Source organism: Struthio camelus, chromosome 5, assembly GCF_040807025.1.
Source record: "Struthio camelus isolate bStrCam1 chromosome 5, bStrCam1.hap1, whole genome shotgun sequence".
Classification (NCBI taxonomy): domain Eukaryota; kingdom Metazoa; phylum Chordata; class Aves; order Struthioniformes; family Struthionidae; genus Struthio; species Struthio camelus.
The window spans coordinates 77,590,670-77,615,203 of record NC_090946.1 but is presented as its reverse complement, the minus strand read 5'-3'; the positions used below and the strand labels follow the sequence as shown (position 1 = coordinate 77,615,203).

At 40.0% G+C, this 24,534-nt stretch overlaps 1 protein-coding gene across 1 annotated transcript in view; it reads right to left on the bottom strand.

Annotated features, from left to right (window-relative positions):
• CCDC175 (coiled-coil domain containing 175) overlaps positions 1-24,066 on the bottom strand; it is a 30,889-nt gene extending 6,823 nt beyond the window's left edge. Inside the window, exons 1-13 of the mRNA XM_068947647.1 lie at positions 24,024-24,066; positions 20,347-20,432; positions 18,320-18,431; positions 16,657-16,792; positions 15,508-15,736; positions 14,422-14,544; positions 12,897-13,006; positions 10,889-10,970; positions 8,777-8,913; positions 8,528-8,638; positions 5,723-5,794; positions 3,897-4,032; positions 3,457-3,588 (exon numbers count right to left, since the gene is read on the bottom strand). Coding sequence (XP_068803748.1) covers positions 3,457-3,588; positions 3,897-4,032; positions 5,723-5,794; positions 8,528-8,638; positions 8,777-8,913; positions 10,889-10,970; positions 12,897-13,006; positions 14,422-14,544; positions 15,508-15,736; positions 16,657-16,792; positions 18,320-18,431; positions 20,347-20,432; positions 24,024-24,066 — 1,509 coding nt within the window. The remainder of the gene's footprint in view (positions 1-3,456; positions 3,589-3,896; positions 4,033-5,722; positions 5,795-8,527; positions 8,639-8,776; positions 8,914-10,888; positions 10,971-12,896; positions 13,007-14,421; positions 14,545-15,507; positions 15,737-16,656; positions 16,793-18,319; positions 18,432-20,346; positions 20,433-24,023) is intronic.
• Between the last annotated feature and the right edge of the window lie 468 nt (positions 24,067-24,534).

The window sequence follows — 24,534 nt, the reverse complement described above, 5'->3', positions numbered from 1 at the left end:
TATGTAAAATCATGAAAGTAGAAGGGTAAAAGGGATGGAGAAGGTAAGACAACAGTTATTCACTGTTTCTTAGAACACAGAAACTACGAGATGCCAATAAACTTTTGAGACAAAAACAAAATAAAATTGTTGGTTTTAAAACAAAAGACACATTTTGAAATGTAAACAAAACAAAAGTTTTGTTCTTACTAAATAAAGTACACAACTCACTACTATAGGTTGTTATGGAGGATAAACACATACATAAATTAAAAGGATCAATAAGCAATAGAGAAATATTGCACTGAAGATTCAACATAGCATAAAATTCCATCAAAAGCTATTAACTCCAAAATGCAGATACCATTTCTAGCCAAGGAAATTCATGACACTTCATTTGTCAGGGAGACTGCACAGAAGAAGGATAATTCTATATTTGATTGTTCTTATATTTCTTCTCTAAGCAGCACTGCCAATCACTGCTGAAGACAGGATCCTGGAAGTACCAACCTTGTGCCTTACCCAGGATGGAAATGAAGTTGATTCAGGCTTTGCCTAGTCTTTATGTAGGCTTACAAATAATCTTGAATAGCTCTGAAATGGCTGCAGCTATTTAACTACCTGAAGATGGATTTCGTCAGACCCAGATGACCTGAAAACCTGCAAGTTCTCTGGGTGTGCTTGCTAACTTTTTCCTTCCCTATCTCAGCCTGCGTTAATACCTTTCTGAGGCAGCACTATTTACGTCAGCCGTTTGAGTCTGCTGACTCATCTGTGAAGCAACACAATTTTAAAAATTTCTTCTTCTTACCACCAATATGGAGCACTTTCATGTTACTCCACATGCCTTTTCTATCTGCATTTCATTCTGTGGCTTGACATGTCTCATTTTGTCCATTCATGTCCAGCCTTAGGCAGGTTTTTTCATCATACTAATATTTGTTTAATATAAATGTGACTACATAGCTTCTGGATCTGAACTGTACACCCCCCTGTGACAGAGCTGCACAGACTTACCAGCCTGGGAATTTTTGCACTGTGTTACATCAGCACAGGGGAGAAGAACTATTAGGTCTTGAAGTCTCAGCAGATCATCACCTAAATACCATTACAAATCTGTACATTTTAATCCTTCTCTGTCTCATTCTTTAGCTTTAGAAATCTGACCTTTGGTTTTAAAGCAAAAAAATGTTTAATTCTATGTACGTGCATCTCTCAGCATAGTGCAATCTCAAGTTGCTAGGGCAAAAGGAACACAAGTCAGGAGTTAAACGACTTTTCAGTGGAAAACTAGATCTTTTATCTTTTGTTGCATTAGGTAAAAACAGGGAAGGGGAGAACCCATGAAGCCCTGTAATATGGTATTGCCATTACTAGTAACAAGCTGTAAGTTTTGTATTGAGTTTGCAAGGCCTCGGGATTGAGGTTTGTCAGACCTGCTCTGTCTGAAATTTTCTTGACCTGCCTATAGCTTTGTATTATTTGGTTTACCTGTGACAGCAATTTCTAATTGGTTGGATGAGTATGGCTAATTTGTTTTACTTTTGTTTATCTTTGTGTGGTACAACAATAGTTCTCTATAGACACCAGTAACGAGCAGTTATTCTGTGTAGAATAAGATATTTAGGACCCTAACACAACGATGCAGTTTAGAGAAATACTAGCTGGGTATGATAGCAGAGGCCTTGAGAAGTGGGGAGACAGGATGCAGCACAGAAGAGTACAGGCATAGGTTGATAAGAGATGGAGCGCAGGCCTGGCACCGGAGACCCTATGGCTATAAACAACTCACTAATGATCAGTTAAAAAAAGGCAGACCTGGAACTGGACAAAACTAGTTTTAGAAAGGCAAAAAAGAACAAAGAAACAGCATCTAACATATGTAAAAGCCACCATATATATTAAATTTGGATGTAACTTGGAGCTGCAATCTAATGAAGAAAGAGAAAGGTGTAAATGCACGTTAGCAAACATGTGAAAATGGCCTCAAGTGGATCCTGGGAGCAGAAAGAAGAAACCATTAACTTGAGCATGATATTCCTCCCCACAGAGGACTCCAGATGCTAATAACTTGCTGTACCGCATCCCCCCTACCACCACCACCACCTCCACCAATGCCACTGGGAAGCCACAGACCTTAGGACCCTGGGGAGCAGGGGAAGGGTGAGCATAACACCAAGGAAAGGGGTAGAAACTAAGTGGTGTTTGTGTTACGAATTTAATTGTATCACTACTATTATTGCAACTTTTTCTGTACCTAAGAAAAATAAACAGTTACAATTACTTCTTCAACCTGGTTCTGTCCAGGCTATCAGCAAAAAGACAACCCTCTGATAACATTTTCATCAGCACTGTATTAAAGGAGAGAAAAATACTTTTTAGAATTAAAAAAAAGACATCAGAGCAAGGGTAAAGGTATATTTAGCATCTTGTCTCTATATTTGGCATAGCTCAACTGCCAGAAAGAGCATGAGAATGAATCCAGCACAAATGTTTATTTAGCAGAGACAGGCTCAGCCCTGATCACTAGGTAGGCTTCAGCAGCTACATGTCCATAGCTGTGTTGTGTGATATAGGAGCACCCCCTCTGCTGCCAGCAAAATGAGAAAGGTCCCCAAGGCTTTCGTAAATCCACCTCTCTAAGGTCAGATACATAAAGAAGATATTTCCTACACTCCTGACTTCTGATTTATCCTAGCTCAAATCAGATTGTTGACCAAGAGTCAGACAGTCAAGACACGTTTCCTGGGGATAAAACATATGCTGTGTACTGAAGATCAGAGAAGTGCTTGAAATTTCTGAAAGCTCCACATAGCTCATATTCAGCATTTCAGCGTCCTACTTTCTTTGGGAAAGAAAGCTCACCAGCGTTTTAAAGAACACAGACACTAAGCAGCCTTGGGTTCTGTCTTGCACACCACCAGTCACCCTAATAAATTTACCACACCAATAGTTTTGAGCAGAATTTGATCAGTGTCTGAAATTAGGCTGTCATATTTCCATGAACGCTGCTTACTCAAAAATGATGGAACAAATTCTACAAATTACACATTGGGAAGCTCACAACAAAGCTGAAAACTGGGTTCATGTCAGGACTGAATCTGGTCATGCACATATTTTCATTTTAAAATGGGAGACATGCCTTCTGAGAAATACTTCTACTGCATGGCCTTCTACTGATGTATAGGGCCATATGCAAAGAAATACATACATGGGAGTGCACTGATGCCAGTGGCTTAGTAGTCTGAGGGTCTCACCCGAAGTGTTTACCAGCATTAAAAAAAAAAAAAGAAACAAATAAAATGAAACCCACATGAAATTGCAAAGTAGAGAATTTACCTGAAATAATTACCAACAGGTGGGTCACACTTCCTTTGCAGGTCCCAATGAGCATACCGCTACTGAGATGCAGCAAACACTGCCAATTCATCCATCAGAGAACTTTTCAAAGTCAATGAAAAGAACAAGAAAACTTACCTCCAGACATTTTATTTTGTTAGTAAAATCCTCCTTATAATTCCTGTAGTCAGTTTCCCTCTTATTTACTTCTTCACTCAGGGCTTTGACTTGATTTTCAGACTGCAAAAGTTCTTTCTCTAAGTCTTCAATCTCATCGTGGAAAACAAAATGAAAGTGGTCAGCGACTTCTGTAATGCATGATGTCTACTTGGACTACTCAGAAATAAGTGATCAAAACAAAATGAGAGCAATCTGCATTTAAAATATATTTGCTTTAAAATTATTATTAATAGTAGTTATAAGGTCAAATCGTTAGATCTGATAACGTGATTAATATCCTGCAACAAACTGGCCTTGGAGGTTAGTTACTTTGACACCAGTTTACTCTGATTATTTTAACAGCATGAATGTTCTGTAACACAGAGTGTTGGGATTATAATGCCTGCTGCTTAACGTACCTCCAGAAGTAGTTCAGCACGCCGCTTTTTACCAGCCTCTATTCTTTCATTCATTTCTTTGTTTATATTCTCTTCCACTGAGAGGAAGAGGTGTCTCTGTTTTGTTAAGTGCAGTATCTTCCACTGAAGCATTGCTCTAGTGACAGATACATAAGCAGAAAAATAAGCTGAACTTTGGAGAGAAACATTCAAGGGAGATGCATAGCATTTTCAGAGGCACAGCAAGCCTAATTTAAAAAAGACTAATAAAAAGATTGGAAGATTCAGACACATTTCCCATAACTTCAGGACTACAATCAAAATGGTTCAGCTAGGAATCTCAGCTCCTCAAAATCTAAGAGGAGATGTGTAGCTCTAGTGTGCTTTTCAAGACATACAAACTTTGAATTACCCTTTAAAAGTGCCTCTCTTTGTACTAAACACCGGGGAATGCATTATCTTCTATCTGTTTTAGGAGAGAAAAACATGATGTAATATTCAAAGGAGAACCAGATTGGACTAGAAGACCAAGCAATCTCCTCCAGTTCTTTTTGCATCTTTCACAAAAGCATAATCAAATGAGAAATCAGAGCTGCATAGCTAATGTGAAATAGCTGAGCAGACAATGGGTTTATTCTGGAGAGCATCCTATTGACTGCAGGGGGCTAAGGAATTTCCTAAATTCAGATATTTTCTTGTGGATAATAAAGAGGAGGTAAAAAATCTCATCAGGGTCTCACAAACAAAGAGGCATTCACAAAGGAAAAAAACTCTATGTAGTATGTAGATCTCAATGCTCTGAACAGAAGACATCTCCATATTGGTGTGGAATGGTAGCACCTCATGAACCAGCTACGCTTAGCTGAGTTTAGACAGACAGAGTGGACAGAAGTTTGCACCTCCAAGAATTTAAACTAAAATCTAGAAATTGCTGAGAAATTCGAAACTAACAGGAAAGTTTAATCTCGCTCTCACTTTAACTCCAGCTAGAATTGTTTGCTTAGATTTATCCAGCTCGGGTCTTCTTCCACAGGTACTGCACATCACTGCATGTAGACATGCGTGTATATATGAAAGGTGATACAAGCTACTTCATGTGAAACGTTCTGAAGAGAGGTATGGCTAACATAACTCTTAGTCATTTGGGCACCTTGTGTAACAAGTTGTATACAATCCTTTCCAAAGATTTCCTAAAAATACAAAATTCGGTAGATGCTGCTGCATAATGAGAAATCGACTCCTCCAAGGAAGACAGATGACATAACTGAAGATGCAAAGATACTTCATTCTTTCTGAGTCAATCATATGCTTTGACTATGTGACATCCCCCCCATCTCAGTAGTCTGGTGGTCTGACTTTAAAAGGTGCTCATCACACAAAGCTCCCATACATCCTAGCTGCAGCTGGGCATGCCCAATATGGCAGTGAACTGGAACACTTCTTTCTGATTGAATTCAATGGCGAAATTCCCATTGATCTCAAAAGTGCAGGATCAGCCACCAATGAACATTAATTAAAATTAAAATTGATTAAAATGGAAAAAAATAGCAACAGTTTACGTAAATGTCCATCTTCTGGAAAAGCCCAAAGAGCTCATACAATTAAGGAGAATAGTTAATATCATGATGATAAAGAGCAACCTACGCGGTAAGTTCAGCAGTGGTTGTCACCACTTGGCATTCAAATGAAACCACGGGAGTGTTTGAGAAGATTATTGTCATTGTACCACTGAATATTTACATAGTGAGGCCATGGTTTTACACCTCATATAAAATAGCAGCAACAAGGTGTAATAATTTATTAGCTTCATTTTTAAGCTACAGTGCAGATATTCTAGCCAATACTACCTCATCTGACTTTCTGACTTTAAATCTTCCTCTAGAGATTTCAGCTCTTTTTCATAGCTCTCCTCCATCTTTCTGCGGGGGGGGGGGGGGGAAAGAGAAATTTTCAGAAATAGCACTGAAGGTTTGCACAACATTTACTGTATGTCAATTTTTTAGTACAGTTTTTCTAAACTTCCTTCTCAGCAGCCAACACGCTCAGCACTTCCGCTAGGTGGAGAGAGGCAATATGGTACTTGAGGGTCACATCTCAAAAACGTATATCTGCTACGGTGTTCAGCCATAACTGTCTGTTATACCTTTTGTTTCTCCCGTTGGAAACATCGGTTTAAAATTAAGAGGCTTTCATCAGGAACTAAGGCAAAGTTAGGTGTCTTTTTTCAAGCCAAAACCAATAAACAAACCCAAAACACAAGAACAGATGTTTCAGGAACGAATGAGTACACTAGTGTATTAGTAGTAAGTATTACAAAAGAGTGTTCACAGAAGTAGAACTTACCAGATGGACAAATCAATTTTAATTTGTTAGTATGTACCTTCTAGTGTATTATGTATGGTAAATATTAAAATGCATTAACTTTATATGGATTCAACACATGCTAGGGGAGTTCAATAAAATAAAAAGGCTGGTGATGTGAAGCATCGCCTGTGTGTTCCTGTATGTCTGAATGACACGGAAAATGTTCTCAAGAAATACTGCTGCCAGTGATTCTCACTCCTTCAAGGCACAAAGGGGGAGAAAGCGGCCACTCCAAACCCCATAAAGACTTACAAGGAGGCGGTTATAGGGCTTTCTCCCAAAGGTATTGCTGTTCCAAGGGCAAAACTTAAAAGTATCAAGCCAGCACTCCAAGGCACCTTTAAAGCGGTTGAATGTGTCCCAAATAATTATTGCAAAACTTTGTTTGAAAAATTGTATTTCTTCTATTCCGTAGTTTCCAAAATTATGTTCACTGTTCTCTCGTTGGTGGGTTTCTCTGTTTGGAATTTTTAAGACTGTTCCTAATCAATTAGAGATTCCCCTTGCTAAATGGAACCTGACAGACTTGATTTGAAAGTGCTCTCATAAAAATCAGTCAATCTCGTAAGGTTGAAATTGTGGTGAAATTCTGAATACACTGCATATTACTCTTAAAAACAATAGAAATTAACAAGAGACCTTAATTTTGATTTCAGGTTTGGTGGCACTGTTAAAATAGGTGACCGGGAGATCTGCGTGATGTACACTGAAATTAAGCAATCTGGGGCTTGATCCATAGGGATGTCTACATCTCTTTCACATGAGGCCAGCAAAAATTCACAGAACTATATTGTTATAAGCAAACACACAATAAAACATTAAGAAAGTATGGGGTGGGGTACAAGGGGAAGGGGATTTTTCAATCAGCATTTCTGAAAGCTCCGAACTACAATGTATTTCCACAGTTCTGTGAAGTCTAGTTTAAAAGTTGGAAATTAATGGGCAATTGACTCTAGGAGAAATTCTTACAACCCTTTCCTTTACTATCATTAATGTAGATATCCAGTTAGTTTCAAGATACTGTTTGACAACTATTTCACCTCAATGTCTTGTTAATTTAGTTTTATGCTGCAGACTTCATTGCGCAACAACTCCACTACAAGTTCTCCTCCTCTTTAGCAGTAAATGGCTACCTAATAATCCTCACTTTTGTCATCCCACATTTACACCTCACTTTTGTCATCCCACATTTACACGACAGCAATATCTCCTTTGTCAGGTAAAATGAAAACACTGCTCCTATCAAGATAGAGATGTACTTCATTTCCTGCAGAGCAGAATGAATGTGTTCCATGTGTTCATATTCTATATAAAAAGGGAGGTAAAGAGTAAAAAAAAATTGCTTATCTATAATTATATCCAGAAGTATGACAGCTCGATATTAAGGAAACATTCCTCAGGAGGATTAGAGAGATGACAGGAAGACCCTAGTAGCATTGCCCCTCCAATGCCACACTACCAAAAAGTTGCACAGAACCCAGGACAACTGGTAGCAGTTAAAATACAGACTGCATGCATATGTTTGTCTCTGCTAGATTTCGGGGACATGAGATTGACTGGCTGAACCTTTTCACTCTGTCTTACAAAGGATGAAAACTTACACCTTCTACTAAGCAGGGGGAAAAAAAAAGCTCTCCCCTTCGTGGAGATTATGCTTCTTCCCTGGGAGAATTTGATTATCAGTGGACAACGTTCAGCCTTGCTGTCCTGATTCTTTAGTGCACAGACAAGCTGGGTCTCACGCGGGATATGAGGGGTCAGTACACATGGACTTGCCCTTACCGATGGCAACAAAGTCCCTGAAACTCTTCCACGAACTGCAAGCTTACAGAGAGCTGCAAGGCTTTGGCCATGCTCCTCCTAGCTGTACTCCAATAGACAGAGCACAGGAAGTCTATCTTGCTTTGACCACACAGGCCAAAAATTTCTTTTTGGGGGGTCACTTCTGTGCCTCCAGATACCATGGTAAATGGGTCATGATTCAGTCCAAGATGTGTTACCACAGTATGGAGTTAACCGTCACAACTGTTGTTTGTCAAGTTTTACATTCTGGATTGTCTCAATGTCCTTCGTTATCTGCACATTCGTTGCCTCATGATAAGAGACTACATATTGAATTATGGTAACTAGCAGCTAACCTCCTGTTTTGCAGGAAGTTTCACACCAGCCTGTTAGTATCCATTTAACCACCCTATTGAATGCTACACTTCAGAATCTTGCAAACCAGCTGAGTTCTTGAGTAAACTACTGAGATCATTTAGTGTTGTCAAAATGGAAAGATTACATACAGTAGGTTATCTTCAAGATTTTCAATTTCCTCCTCCAGGTTTTTCTCTTCCATCATACGATTTGCCAAAAGTTCAAGATTTTCATCTAGCAAAATAGATAATTTCCCCAATCTACAAGAAGAAAAAAATACATATGTTAGATCCTTAGTCAGGCAGAAACACGATCTCATTATTTAGCAAGAAAAGTCTTAGTCATAAAACCACCTACTTCAAAAACCTGTATCCAAAAATCTCATAGGTAAAACCTACTTTGCCACAGTCTTATCCCTTTTTACAGTCCAGTGTTGTTCTTCTTCCGCTAACTGCTGGTACTTTTGGCGTATACTTTTATTTTCTAATTTAAGTTTTTTATTGAGGCGTTCAACGTTACATAGATCTTCTGTAATCTAGAAGTAAGGAGTACTGATGTTAGCTGATTATTCTTTCTGCCTCTTTTACCTCATAATAATATTTTATAGTGCTATAGTGCCTTTCATTAGAAAATCTTAGAGAACTTTACAATGAATCAAGATTCACAACACATAATTAACATATATGAATGTCACATCAAGATTGCTTCTCTGACTCTTCATTTCCATGGCCCCATTCAAACCGGTCACTCTGGAACAGCCTGCAAGCACTAATGCTGCTCCATAGGTGTATCCACTAGAGTGGAAACATGGCTTGCATACCTTGTGCAGATACCTGAGTTAGCTTTAAACAAGCAATATAGCCACAGCAGATGAAATTGCTGTTGCTACAAGTTAATTTAAATAACTTTTCCCAGAATGTATGCAGCAGATATGAAAAAAGGTGGCAAGGATGGCACAGAATGGAAAAGTTAAACACTCTAGGACTCTTAGCCAGGAAAAGTGAAAACTTTATAGAGGTCTTTCTAAGCATGAGCAACATGGAGAAAGTAATCAGGGAAAAGCTATTAAGTGTCCTTCCAGTATGAGAAGGATAGGGTGCCAAATGAAATTAGCAGGTGGTGGTTCAATAAAAACATTCAATTCAAACAACATAAAGTTAAGCTGGGGAATGCTGCATCACAGGATGTTGTGAGCTTTCCACATAGCCCTGAAGAACGATTAGATAGGGTAAAGGAAGAAAGTCCATCTAGAGCTACTAAATACAAAGATGCTACAAATCAATGGAGCCTGCAGTGCTCTTTTGAGGAAGCATCATTATATGCTTGGCTTATAACCACTTCCTTGGGCATCTACTGTTGACTATCCTGTCTCCAAAAGTGATCAGCGAGACAGACTTTTGGTCTAACCTTGTACAGCCATTCTTGTGTTTTTAGCTGTTTGTGTGATGGTTAAAACATGGAAGAGGTGCATTCTGAACAGCAGTATGTCTGGTACATGTGGTACCTTGCTTCATGAAGCTTAAGGCAGTAACTCCCACCTCCACTGTATGGACTACAAAGAGTGCGAAAGTAGGAATCAGGAAGCCTTAGGATTGAAGGAGCTCTGGGAAGGTGGGCACACAATATCAAGGTATGGAGCAGTAGGAGTTATGGGTCCTGGCTGGAGGCAGGTAGCTGAAAGAGAGAAAGAAGGTAGGAAGCAGATGATTTGGGTCCTGGCTGGTGGTGGTGGGAATGCAATAGAAGTGCAGGTGAGGTAGGTATGGGATGGGGAAAACTAAGCCCTCATCTAGTGCTGCCCAGTGTCAGTAAGGCAGAGTTTTTAATGGACCATCATCTTGTTTGATTTGTGTGCCTTTGGAGGACAGTTTATGAAAATAAGTTGGAGACCACCCCCAGACTGTAATGCATAGTCCGCATAACAACATCAATCTCAGGCAGCGGGCCTTCCCTCACAAATTCAGCTGATGAACTGCCATCATTAGTTAGCTTTTCCACATGTGCAATGTAAGGTAATAATGAAATACAGATCAAATCAGCAAAAACGGCTGTAAGAACTGTATACAGCTTTTCCAAACCAGAATCCCAACCTCACCCTTGTTAACAAGCCTCCCTGCAATCCTCCTATCTCCCCTGTTTTCTTATTGTACAAACACTGCCTCCCAAATCTACATCCTACTCTCATTACCTTCTATCCGCTTGCACCCCAGTTCACAAGACCAAACCCTCAAGTTCACCCCACCTGTAAGTGTCCCTTAAGTCTCAACACCTCCCTGCGGTCTCAGCTGAAGATCAGATCTTGGCACTGCCTCCAGAGCAGGAGCAAGACTTAGAGGCCACAAGCCCCACAAGTGTTTGCATCTCTTCTGACCAAGCACAGAGGCACAGACAAATCGAAGCGCCCAAAGCACCTCACATGTCACATTTTGTGCAGGCTCACTCTCAGTGAGTGTTTCAGCAAGGCAGAGATTAGTAAAACCTCTGAGCCAGAATAAAAATCTGTTTCTTACCTTTTCAAGTTCCTTATTCAAATCCTCTTTTTCCTGGGCAATTTTTGATTTTAAAACCAGTAACTCAGAATCAAGCTGATCTCTGTTAAATAAAGCCAATTTAGACATGTTTAGGAGGGTATTAGCAAAAAGTTATCAACTATTACGCATTTTTATTCTCAGACCTCTCATATGAACATAAGCTACGTGAATCTCTGCATGTGCTTGAACCCTATGCCATTCAGATATCCTTATTCATTTCTTCCCTCTGATACATCTAATGAGAAAAAAAAAATTCAAAGAAGGGAAGGACCTACAGAACTAGTAGTGTTTCTATTGCAAGGATGGTCTGAAAATACAAGCAAAAGAAGAGAGGAGAGCTTGTGGAGACATAATATTTTATATAGACAAACTGATACAAAAAGTACACAAGGAGAAAGTAGACAGACCTTCAGGTACATAAGTCCTACCAGTAGACAGTCTTCTGGTTAAAATGGGAAAGCCTAAGCATATATTTATCCCTATTTTTTCTGATAGACCTAACGTGTTTGGATGCTTTACAGTATGTAGTCAGTACAAGGGATACTCACTTCCCTTGTCCATGCAAGAAGCACGAGCCTACTTTAAAAAGTGTTTGAAGACAGAAATCTTATACAGAGGAAGAGAGGATTTCAAAAGAGTAGGAGAAAGCCCCAGCAACCTAGTAGCTTCATAACAAACAGATATAGAAATTCATATTGGTTGGGCTTTGCAAGCATGTGCCAAACATTGTGAAGGAAAGAATACATTGACCAGATTCTTTCTTTAACTTAACTGCCTAACTCATCTGCTTCGCCAAACAGTAGAGTGAGTTATGATGGTCAAACACTCTAAGAGAAATAAAGACACTCACAACACGGAGGATCTATAAAAACAAGTTACTAAAAGAACGGAAAGACAACGCTTTTCTTCCGTTAAGACAGCCTATGAAATTCACCATAGCCCACAGGTCTGTGCTCATTCAGCAGCTCACAACTATTTGAAACCTTGAAACATAGGCAGTCAACTTCCCCAGTACAAATATTCCTAGCACAAGTTAGGTCAATACTCAGGAGAGTAAAGATTTATAGAAGTTTATAAAGTAGTTTATAACTGCCTACAGGATCAAAGGCCACGGCTAGATGCTGGGCTGCAGCTCATTTTTTACAATAATTGCATCGTTAATTAATGATGCTATTCATTTCCTGAACATATTAATGGCTTAGTTCTGCCATTAAGAAAAATAGTAGTTAAAACAGAGTTCAGAGCAATAAGTTCATTTTATCTGAGTTTCCAAGGATTCGTGTTTTCTTCTTTTTTGAAGGGTTTTTTGCTCAGTTTGCAAAGGGAAGTGGGTTCAGACAAGAAGTTTGAATCACTAGGAAGATTTCCTTGTTTTTCTTTTCCATCATCTCACTCATACAGCCCTTCAGAAGGTCTACTGCTGAACCAGAAGAAAAGCAGCTATGGACCTAGCTTGGATGGCACTAGCTTGAGGATCTCTACATTGGCCTCCACTGGTGTAGTATAGACAAGCCCACAGAATGACCCCTTGGGTTATTTTGCTTATTCACATCATCTGTGATGCTTTGCACCTCAGGGAACATATAGAAGAAGTCGTCTTCATGCCATAGAAACAAAAGGCTTTCCAGCTGACAGAAAGATGACAGTGGGTGTAGGGAGGAAAGGCTGACTTTCCCACCATATGCTGTTAGAATAACTGAGTATGACTCTGGTCAAAAATGCACTGTTTATGAATATTTCTTCCCAAATAGCAAATTCAGATTGGCCTCAGCTATCCTCCAAGATTTTAGTGTATAGCCACTGAAGCAAATAGAAAGGCTCCCATTTATAAGGGGACAACTTGGACCTGGTGGTTCTCTTCCAGAATTAAATAGTTCCTATACTTTGCAGAATTTGACTGGTTCTTCATAAATATTGGTGTAAACTTCCCCAGAATATACTGAGGCAGCTTTAGCAAAAAAGAATCAAAGAATCTGATAACTCTTACTTCTTTTTTAAGAGTGCCAGCATGTTCGTTTTTTTTAATTCCAGGGTTTCTTCCAACTGCTTACTTGCTTCTTTCTGTTTTGCTACGAGAGCCTCTTCGTTAAATATGGCCTATTAAAAATAAAACAGACTGTCATAATGTATGGAATTTCCAAAAGAGCAGAGAAATAATCCCTTTACTGCAAGTAGTCTTTTTACTTTTTTAGAGATTGCATAACATCTGCATGAGATTCTCCTGTACTATTTTTTAACCACTCAGAGATTTCACAGTCAAAATTACTGAAAGTTTGCAAAGAAAGAATGTTGAGGAAATAGTGGTCAAGGCTGATTTTCTTGTATTTAATCACTGAAAGGGTTTTAAAAAAATCAATTCAAGGCGGCAATGAAAAGAAATTTTAAAAACGTGACTTAACAACTCTGTCCTTTAGGGCCTTTTCTTCACTGCAGAGTTGACTCAGGTACAGCTCGGGAGTTTTTACTAACCTGATACTCATTCAGATAGAAAGGACTTTTACTTGAAAGGCAGCAGTGCTTCTAACAGAAGCTAGCAAGCTCAGGGCAGAAAATAGTCTTTCGCATCTCAATTTGGCTCAACATAAGGGTTAGTTTTGCAGTATGTTTGCTTTCAGTAGTGCTGAGGTAACTCGGCAGCTATTAAATTGAATGCACATAGCTTGAGTTAACTTTGCAGGAAATTGTAGAAGGAAAGATGAAGACACTGACCTTTCCTTACTTTTCTCAGAGAAGTTATCCCTGAAAAAAGGGAAAAATCCTTCTGGAGTAGGCAGAGTTGAAGCGGTAGCCAATATTGAGTAGGCAGCAGACAGAGAAAGCCTGGCTGTATTTTAGCCCTGCTAGCTTTGACTTTCCAGATATTGAGCTTCCTAAAAATTGTCACGTCCACCAGCGTAGACTGATTTACACTGGAGAGTGCATTCGTAGAAAGCTGAACGTAACAAAGTTTCCACAAGCTCCCTACTTATTTCAGTTTCTACAGCACTCTTCAATACAAATTCTGCCATAATATTTGAGCAAAAATCTTCTCTTTCCTAAATTTCTTCCTATTCCTCCTCCTTATATCACCCTGAAAATGCTATGAATGTCTTTCTTTTCCATGTTTGTATCCACCGAATATCTGTTGATTGTCTTTTCATATTTTCAGCTGGAACGCTAAATAGCTCCACCAGAGCCATGTGCAGGACTGAGGTCCAAGTCATCTTCTCATTGACTTTTTTTGTGTGTTCTCTATAAGCATATCTTTATGAATGAATTCACCAGCACAGAGTGATCAGTAATTTCACTAGGCTGGTAAAATACTCTACAGAGACCCTCTACTTTGGACAGTGACTTATAATCAAGTAATTAACTCAATAGTGCTAGTCTATTACACACTATATATGTTTTTTTTTCCTTAAAAGTTTGAGTCCCCACTTCTCTCTAAATTCCCCTCACTTTGATCAATTATGAAATTAAATTTTGATCTCTGCAATAACATTGAAATAAGAACTATTTTGCTAATAACTTACTGTTGAGTTCAGAGTTATTAAATGCTCTATGTCCAGTAATTTTATATTCAAGGTTTCAAATTCATCCTTTTTCTCTGAAGTTTTTGCCTTCTGAGTATCAAGGATTTTTTTCATTTCTCTCTCCTACATTGCAAATAATACAATTATTCATCCTGAGCAATGTACTGTGTAGTTTAAAAATGTATATTCAAACACAGCAGTTTCTGGAGCCTTCTAAAATTAGATGAGGACAAAATTTATACAGGAAAAAAATAATTTTCTGCAAAAGCCACAGCTATGTACCAACTGAACAAATTTTATATGAATACAAAACAAAACTTGATTAACATAATATGCAACTTAGGATCTGATTAGGCAAAATTTCATATGATTTTATTCCCGTATAGAGACGTGATTATACCATACTGAGAAGAGAGTTACAATTCTGTTCTGCAGAAAAGTACATTCTACATTGGATAGAGTACATTGTACAAAAGTACATTGGAAGTTTTCCTTTAATCTATTAATCTATTTTTATGTTATCTTTAAGAAAGGATATCGAATATATACAACTGAAAGTAGGGCAGAATATAAAATACATTAAAATCTAATCTCAGAGCTTGCTGGAAAATATAGGTGTTTTTATTTTAAGCAGTATGTCTGGAGGGCTTGAAATCCCAGCATATGATGTATGATTTGTCCCACAGCCAGTAGGAAGCACAAATACTTCCAAATGACATTCTGAGATGTGCTACTAGAAAATAAATTTCATGTACCACAAAATTTTGATGTGTGTGTATGGGTTTGCATAGGTATATATATATACACACACACTCATATATAATATATATATATACACCATTCCTATCACCTGAACATATGCATACAGAAGTCAAAAAAGTTTGCGCATCTGCGCACCCAATGGCAAAAAGGTCACTTTTCTGTTTTACTGCTATGGAGGCAAAAGTTAGCTCCATATGAGAAAGCTAAACATAACATTCAGTGTAATTTCAAAAGTTGTTTCCTTTTTTGGTGCTATATAAATATGTGTTCAACTGCAAAGTACATTTCAAAAGCTAACTGCGAAGTACATTTCAAAAGCTCTACCTTTCTATCACAGTCTTCTTTTTCTTTCCCAAATTTATGCATTTTTTCTGCTATTTTTTCTTTCAATTCTTTTAATGCTGCCTTTGCCCTGATTACTTCTCTTTCCGTATCTCTTGTCTTAGCACAAGTATCATTTAAAAGTACATTTGTGTTAACTTTCCTTTCCATCTTTTCATTCAGCAAGTCTACACTTCCTTCATACGGCACCCGCAAGCGTTCTTGCTTCTCACTGGAGAAGAAAAAAAAAACCAGAAGCAAATGAGATTTCCTACTGTTCATTTAGATCAAAGACTTGGTTCAAATGCTCACTGAAATGAATACTTGCCTATCCATACATAGACTGAGTTAACAACTCAGTCTACTCTAGCACTATACATACTTTAAGTACTTTAAGCACAATATGCGCCAGTACCTGTGATTAAGGTCATCTAAGACCTTGCATTCCAGTGGAAGAGCTTTCATGTTTTTTTTAGATCATAACATTTTCTAAGCTTTACCTCTTTTGGTATGATAATTTTCTGCAAGTTTCATTAAACATGGAAGAATTGCTTTCAACCACCGAAAGAATGCAGAAAGCAGCCTCCCCCCAAGGAAATGCATTGCAATTTATTTTTCAACAGCTCTAGCAGCATGGCAGGAGGTGACAGTAACATGAAATCTAGCAGGGAGAAAACAAATATCTCCCAAGTGTCTGTATTCTCTTGGGATAACTCCTTGAATAGGAAGATGGATCTCTATCTCAATTACTGACAAGGACTCCCTGAGTCAGACCTTCTTTCAAAGTGGTTTTGTGTGCATGTGTGTTTTTTTTTCCCCCCCTACTGGAAACCATGGTCTTTGTAGTTGTTCCTTAACATTAACTGTTGAAAGAGAAGATTGTCCCCGCCGGTGCGAGAAGCAAATCTGCAGCCAGTTTTCTGTAAACTAGCTTATCTATGCCACAGGGGGCCGGCAGCAGCAGGCAGTCTCTGCTGCTCAGGAAACAAGATCTTAAAAACTGGGCTTGCTGCTGCAGCAAAGCGTTGCCTAGGAACATTACAGCTAGGAGCACGGTTGCGGCACATGCACTATTCACCATGTTTTGATAACATCTCTTTTCTCCCTAATCATCTTGCCAGTATGGTTTTCCTTATTCAAATGAATACATACCACAGTGCAGCATTCTGTTTTTCACAAAGGGCTTGCTTCTCATCCAGGAGCTCAATTTCACGAGCAAGGTTTTTCAGGGCAGACTGCAACTGGTCTATCTGAGCAGCACTAGATTCACGTGCAGCAGTAACAAGAGCTAAAGAAACAAATGCAAAACATGCAGAGGCCTCTTAGCTATAAAAAGGCCATCTATGAAATTATGCATAAAGGGAGTGATCTGTAATCTTTACTTCACTACTAAAGACAGTGTCACCCGGTAAGGGATAGCTGCGGCTCTAAGGGACTATCTAAATGACATTTCCCAAATTACGCAAATTATTTTAACAGTTTAGTCTTATGACATTTTTCCCAAGTTATCTGCACTTGCCGCTAAGGAGAAGCCTGCAACACTCTCACTGAAGAATCTCTTTTTCATCCAGGAAATTCCCTACACACATAGACACTACTCCTTTTCCTGAAAAAAACCCTCTGCCCAGGCAGCTCTGGCAGCCAGGGAGATAGAACAACATCAACTTGCTTGAAATTCAATAGCATTTCTCCCTGAAGAGCCACCGCTGCATGAAACCAAAGAAACTGCACGAAGGGGCACTGTGGCTGAAGCTCGTCTGTGCAGGGGCATTGAGCTACAGCATCTCTTCAGCTTCTGAGCTAACACTCATACCAGTGTACAGCCACCCACACAGAAACACCCAGACAGTGCAGAACGGCAGCAGCTAGTATAAACAACCCACTAACTGCGTAGCAACCAGATGGTATAGGCAGAGAGAAGGTGAGGGAGGAAACTTGCTGCAAAAAAAAAGTGATCAACAAACACAGACTATAGGTGGAAAAACCCAAGAAACTCAGGCTTCATGATGATCCTAGAGCTGATCTGACTCTGTAGTACTCCGAAAGGAGCAGACCAGTTCCCCCCATCCACTCTGCCCCATGTTCCCATCCCTTCCCCTGTGCCACCACTAAAAATTATGCAACCGCATGGTTATCCAGATAAACAAAACCAACTTTCTTGCTCCTCTTGAAAAGAAGAAATCCTAGTGTCGCTCATCTAGAACAGCTCCCTGATCACTTTGCTTTGGGGCTACGTGGTCACCTGTGAAGTTGAAAGAAGGCAGCAGAATATGCCTAGGTCACCTTAAAACAAAACCTTATATGAGAAAAAAAGAATTTTTCTCCATAGAGCTCAAAGCTTGGTTTCATTCAGATACCTACATTTGAGCTAACCCTTTAGCCTCCCCTCATAGCCAGTGGAGAGAAAGAGACACTTTAAGCTCATGATTCCTCTGCCTTATTTTAAACATCTACTCTAGGGTGAGATGCCATCAGGCCAAAAAGTGCCTTTCTCTTCTCAAGCGCTCCATCTCAAGCGTCGCAGAAAGGTTGTGGCATAGCTGGGATCGGGACTCAACGCTGCAGTTCTCCAGTCATTCCTGTAGTGCTTGTGCACGGTCTTAGTGAGGATACCTCTCATTTATATTATTCTATGAGAGAGAATATTCCCTTATGGTATCACACGTCAGTGAATACCCATCTTCTTTCATTAATAGGTTATTGAAAGTGATTCACATTTACTAGCAAGATTTATTTTATAGAACACTTCAACTTGTTTAAATACCTATCAAATTCAGTTCTCTTCTATTTTCAGAGCTGGTTAAGTAAGTACTACCTGTCATCTCTGCCATAATCACTCCCGGAAAATTCTGCACTCTGACCCGAAGACTGCTGTTTTCTATGGTCAATTCTTCTAGGCGTTCGAGGGTACGTCTTCTAATTTCTTCCTGACAATTTAACAAATTCACAAACACCCACAGTGGAAGTCAGAACTAATACAACACGAGATGAAAAAGCACTACTACTTTAAAAAAAAAGAACATTATTTTGCCTCTTTTTTACCTAGCTGACACTGAATATTTTCCACCCCTAGAAACTTCATCTCCCTTGTCCAATATTTGCTCTCTTTCCTCCTTTCTTTCCCTTTTCAGATAACAAGTAACTTGTTCCACAGGTAGCTGCCCAAAACCATGTAGCTCCAGTAACTCAGCTTCTGACAGGTGCCAATCTTCAGGAAGCTGTTCCCCACATCTCTGCTACAAAAGCTGTGCTCATAGGGGAGATTTTAGCTGTTACCTTTTGCTGTTGAAGATGAAAGGTGTCATTCTCCTTCTCCCATGGCCTGAAGCTATACTAAAGAGAAAGGACCCTAGCTCGCATTGAGACACACTGTCACGCGGCTTTTGGTTTCTGGTGTGAGAAGGATCACTTTTAGAGTGATGGTGGAACAAGAGAGAACAGACTAGTGTGATTGTGGGAGGAGCCCTTAAACAACAGAATCCCTAAATTTGTATGACTGGGAAGTGCAAGTGGATTGATGCAGCCCCCTGATGCCTGAGAAAAGAAATCGCTGTTTAAATGGATGTTGACACTGGTATTTACCAACACGACTTACGCATAAACCCAATCCTGTCTTTCTCCTTTAGTTTTGCTAGCAGCTACAATTACAAGCTGAGAAACTGTGAGAAGAAAAGTCACTGCTGAAGTTCACTTTCTGGAAAGCAAATTCTATACCCATGCGCATAAACCACTCTCTTTTCCTTGGGAAGATGAAATATTTGCAAGTGTAAAATAAATGTGTAAAAGGTTTTAATTTCATATGAATTACATCCTCAATTAGCTGAAGCAGTGAAAAAGAAAACAGTTTTATGATTTCAGCATGTTATATAAAACACTCATCTGAGAGATCAATGCAGTGCTGGTCTGAACTAGATGATTTAGAGGAGTAGTCAAGGAGAATGGAGAGTTTTAAAAGATTTACATCTATCTGGACAAATACATCAAGCAGATACTTTTTAAAATACATTCCACTTGAAGTCATTCTGGCTTTAACGACCTTTGAGGTCTTACAAGAAAAGTTAATTTGCTATGAACGGCCACCCTCCGGTGATGACTGCTGTAAGATCTCTTATTACCACACACAATGCAGTTGTTCCAAGGAAAGCCAAGCCGTTCAAAACACCACCAACAACAACCAAATCTACAACATCGCACCAATTCACAGGGCAAATCACCTATCTGCTACTCTCTGCTATCTGCTGAACCCAGTTAACGTTAGTGGATATAGCTTCACAATATCCCTGGGAGGGAGGTGTTATTTCCCTCCTTTGCGCAGGTGGCATTAAGGTCCCGATGATGTTAAGAGCTCTACATATGTTGACCTCTGCCTTCTGGTTACTTTTGTGATGCTCCTACTCATTCATGGTAGATCTGAGGTTTATGTCTCTTGCTCAAAAGCAAACTATGAAGAGGTGGGAACAGAACTTCAATCCTGAGTCCCAATTTACTCCACTAAGCACAAGAGTCTTCCCCTCTTGACTTCAACAGAAGTCTTGGCCCTCCTCAGATTTCACTAGCCCCTAGGGAAAATTACTCCTGCTCTTCCCACATTAAAACATCAGTCCCACAGCAGGAGAGGTGACACCTGGATCAGATGCGTGATTTATCCCAGCCAGGTTGGCTTGTTCTACTTCTGTGGGCAGCAAAGTGTATGCAAACATCCACCAGCTTCACCTGTCTCTTATAAAAGAGTCCATCTCACACAAGAAAAAACTTCTAATATTACAACTGTAAAATAATAATTGCATGGTTACCAAGTAACTATTGTCCATATAATTAAAACTAAATACTAGATTTTATTACCAATTTCTTAATAGCAGCAATAGTATCTTCAAGATGCTGCACAGTTTCCCCACTGAATACATAGTCTTCATCTTTCAGCTGTTTTTCTGAATGAAAAATACAGTAAAATTATTATTTTTTAAGCTTCAAAAATTGCTTCATTGTTCTGCAAGAATTATTCTGAAAGAGAGGGATTTCTTTTTAATTATTTGCTAAATCTGTTCTGCCGCTTCCTAAACTAGGTCAGCGTCTTTCACACTCCTCCTGGTGCACAGAAAAGGCAGAGGCACAAGAGGCCTATGAGGTCCAGAGGACCTGATAAAATGTTCAGTCACAAAATAGTTGCAGCGTAAATTCTGCAGAAGCCATCTTTTAAAGCAGTCACTGAGAGAAGTTTTTAGAGGTTATCAAACTGAAGTAAAAGCTGTGGATCAAAATAATTTCTCTTTAAGGAGGGTATAAGTAAGCTTTAGAATTTTGCCAAGCAGTTATGGCTTCATTACGTCTCCTTCCAACCACAAATACTAATCCGGAAGCATCAAAGCCTGAAGTGAGATTTATGTTACAACTGAAGCTACTCTTTGTATTGTTAAATTTAATTTAGCTTCAGCTGCAATAATAATTGCAGGGATTTGAATTCTGCCAGAAGATTATTGTACCTGTTACAGTGGCATGAAATTTCTTTATACTCTTTGTAACAGGGACTAAATCCCTGCAGGAAAAAAAAGTAAATTCTTAATCCAAGCATAAGTGAATTTGCAGCAAAGACAACACCCAGCCAATCTGAGATGAGAGTTTTGTCTTTAGTTTGACCTACTAACTTGTTGGAAAACTAGAAACTGTCTCCTTTCACTAGGATCTTTATCCTGAGTTAGTGGGAATGAAGGCCAGGTGCAGCCACTGCCTTTGCCCTATTTGCCAATCTTCAGGCTTGATGACAATAATCTATCAATATGGCATTTTCCACGAAATAATGGTTCCCAGCAGGAGAGATGTCAGAAAACAGACCCATTTATGTAGCAAACAGCAGAGTAGGTGCAAGTCAGAGCAGAATTTGCCCCATCTTCACCAATTAGTAATAATTCTAGGCAGTTACTTTCAACTGAAGTCTGAAATCATATCTTTTTTACTGCTTTCAAATTAACAGAACTGTGAGCTATTTTCCTCAGAAACAGACCAAAATTTAGGGCATATTATGCACAAATAAAAATCCATGTTAAAAATCTAACTTAAGTTCTGCTTGCCAAGTCTTTTTCCCAGTCCTTTAGGTCCTCATTCTCTTGCAGACCCCCTCTTGATTTCTTTTCTTTTTTTTTCTTTCCTTTTATATTTTCACTTGCTCTCTCAAAATCTGTCTCAACATCTCCTTCAGAAAATAATTGAGATTAAAGCATTCCGATTTTTTCAGTTTTCTTACCTTGCCTATTACTAAGCCAAAACTAAACACCAAATGTAAACTAAACCTGAGTGAAGTATAGGTTTCCCGAAAATAATTTTTCACTAAAAAAAGAGTGACCTCTTTCAAAAGTCTTACCATTTTCTCCTACGTGCTGCTCCAAAATTCAACTTTTTTTCCCCATCCCCCTCACTGCCAAAATTCTTCTCCTGATCAAACCTTTAAGCCTTTTAAAAATAGCATAAAAGTTATGGTGACTTATGCAAAAAATGCCAACTATCCACTTTCATTCAGTCTCCTGGCATTTCTCTTCCAGTGCCACAAGCACAAACTTCTGACCGCAAAACAGCATCAGTAACAATTTATCCCCTCCACACAGGAGAGCATTATTTGCATACCACATTCCCAAAAACTATAAAGTCAGTGTCATGTCCCACCTGAAACCTCTCCTCAAAATCCCCAGTTCCTTAGGACACACGACAAACTGCAGCCTGACAGTGGCCAGGAGGGCAGAGTACCAAAACCACGGACGTTTACCGGCTACATATTTGCATATCATATTAGATCTCTTGCTACAGCTTATGTCGCCTCAAGCTATTTATCTCATCTATGTATGCCTTCTTCTGACCTCTAAATTAAGAGCTCTTTAAGGAACACTATATTTGAACAGCCTTTAAAATCAACCTGTTGGGATAATGCCCTGCAACATACCTCAAAGATAATAGGGAAGCTCAGACTCCAGCTCCATATATAGTCCTTAGTCTGACAGCTGAGGCTTCCAGAAGTCAATATTTTGTGATACACATCTAGAACCACAGGCTGTTCCCCATATTGGCAATTTATAAGACAGTTTTGTTAGATAAGAATAACTTTCCATTACCATAAACCAGATTTGGCAGCGACGGAAAGCTTTGGATGTTCTGAAATGGAAAAATTTGAAATGATAATCTAAACTTAGTATGCTCCCCCCAGCCCAGAATCCATCCCTAGAGACGGCTCAGCCTTAACGCACACCTCAGCCTACTTCTCGGAGAGGAGTACTCGACAGCCAGATAAAGCTTCTTTGAAATTTGTCTCCTGATACTTAGGTTATTTGTTGCTTTTTCTCTGGCTAATTTTATTATTCTTAGCTCAACTTCCTTGCTTACACTCAAAGCAATCTTTCTCTTGCATGATGATTAATCTTTCCTTCTAAAGCAAATTCATTCTGCTCTTAGTCACTGCTTTATCTCTTTCATGAAGGCCTTCGCACCAGATTGCTGATTGCCGAATTGTTCCAATTTTGTTTCTCCGTAACCCGTTCTGCTACCCTGAAAATAGGCTGTATTTCTTACAAGAGACACCATGATAAATACGACTCCATAGGGGACATTTATCTTCCGAGAGAGCCCAAGAGCTCCATAAGCAGGTTCTTGTCTGATACAGCCCAGGGGAGGAAAAAAAAAAAAAAATTAGCATTCAAGACAATTCAAGGGCTTCTCACCTCTCAACACCCAAAAGGAATGAATCTATGCTTTGAGCACATTTAAAATTTCCTTCTTCCTCCAGATACCATGCCACACGCTCACTTCAGAGGCCGAGGGCACCACGGGCATCTGTCTCGCACCACCTGCCACAGCGCCTGGCCACCGGGCAGAGCGCACTCGCTTTCTTAATGTGCCACCAGATTTCTGGGTGAACATTACTGGTTATTTCTGCCCCACAACGCCAGCGCTATTTGCAGTGAGGAGGATGGTACCCACGTAGAAGCTGCAGCTGCTCATGAAAACTCTGTTTTTAAATAACGTTTCCAGAAATAAGATGCAGTAAAAAGGCTTGAAGAGGAAAAACCCTAGACATCTTCACATAGACGCTTGCCAAAAAAGTCTTGGGAGCCCCACAGAGGAACCAGATGGCCACATACGTGATGATAAAACCAAAAAGACGAGAAGAAAATACATTAATAACCACGGCAGCCACCTCATTTCGAAACACGCCGCCCACGCACGGTCCCTCCCCACCATCCTGTACAGCGACTCCCTCCTTAGGGCTTTGTGTCTTCCACATTACCTGCCCTCTGCGGTCACACAGGGAGACGCAGCCCCTGGGGATGACGTTAGGCGGGTATTTAAAAAGGCAAATAACGTTAAGGCCCAGTAAGACCCGTTTCCCCTACAAAACCCAGGTCCCACCCCTGCCCGCAGTACAAAATATATGCCCCCCAGTGGGGGAGAGGGGGACCATCCCCAGGCAGACCAGTTGCCCCAGCGTGGGGGCAGCTAGCCCCATCGGGAGCCTCCCCGCGCAACCCCCGAGCACCCACCCAGGCCCTGCAGGCGGCTGAGGGCGGCCGGTGCCACCGCCATGGCGGCCTGCGCAGGCCTCGCCGTTGCCATGGCAACCAGGCCAGGCGCCGCCCCGGGGCGGCAGAGCAATGGCGGGGACCCCGACAGCTCCCACTGCCACATGCGCCGACCTCCCGGCGGGCCGGCTGGGCCACCATTAAAGATTAAGGAGGTTGAAGAGCCCTGCTTTGGGCTTGGGCTGCTGTTTGGGCGCTGACGTTACTCGTCTAAGTCATTTTTTCGGGCCAGCCCTGAGCCATTTACTCCATCAGACGCTTTCCTCGGTGTCGCGACCCACGTGCGGATGGATAGTTTGAGGCCCTCCCCTCCCACGGACAATAAATTAAGTCAAACCGGGGTTAAAATACTGCAATAAACTGAAGAGAGTCTTGGTCCACACATTACAGGGCGTTCTCAGAAAATACAGTACGTTTAGCACTTTTAGATCCTAGCAGTTAAACTTGCTGATTCCTGGCCTTTGGAGAGCAT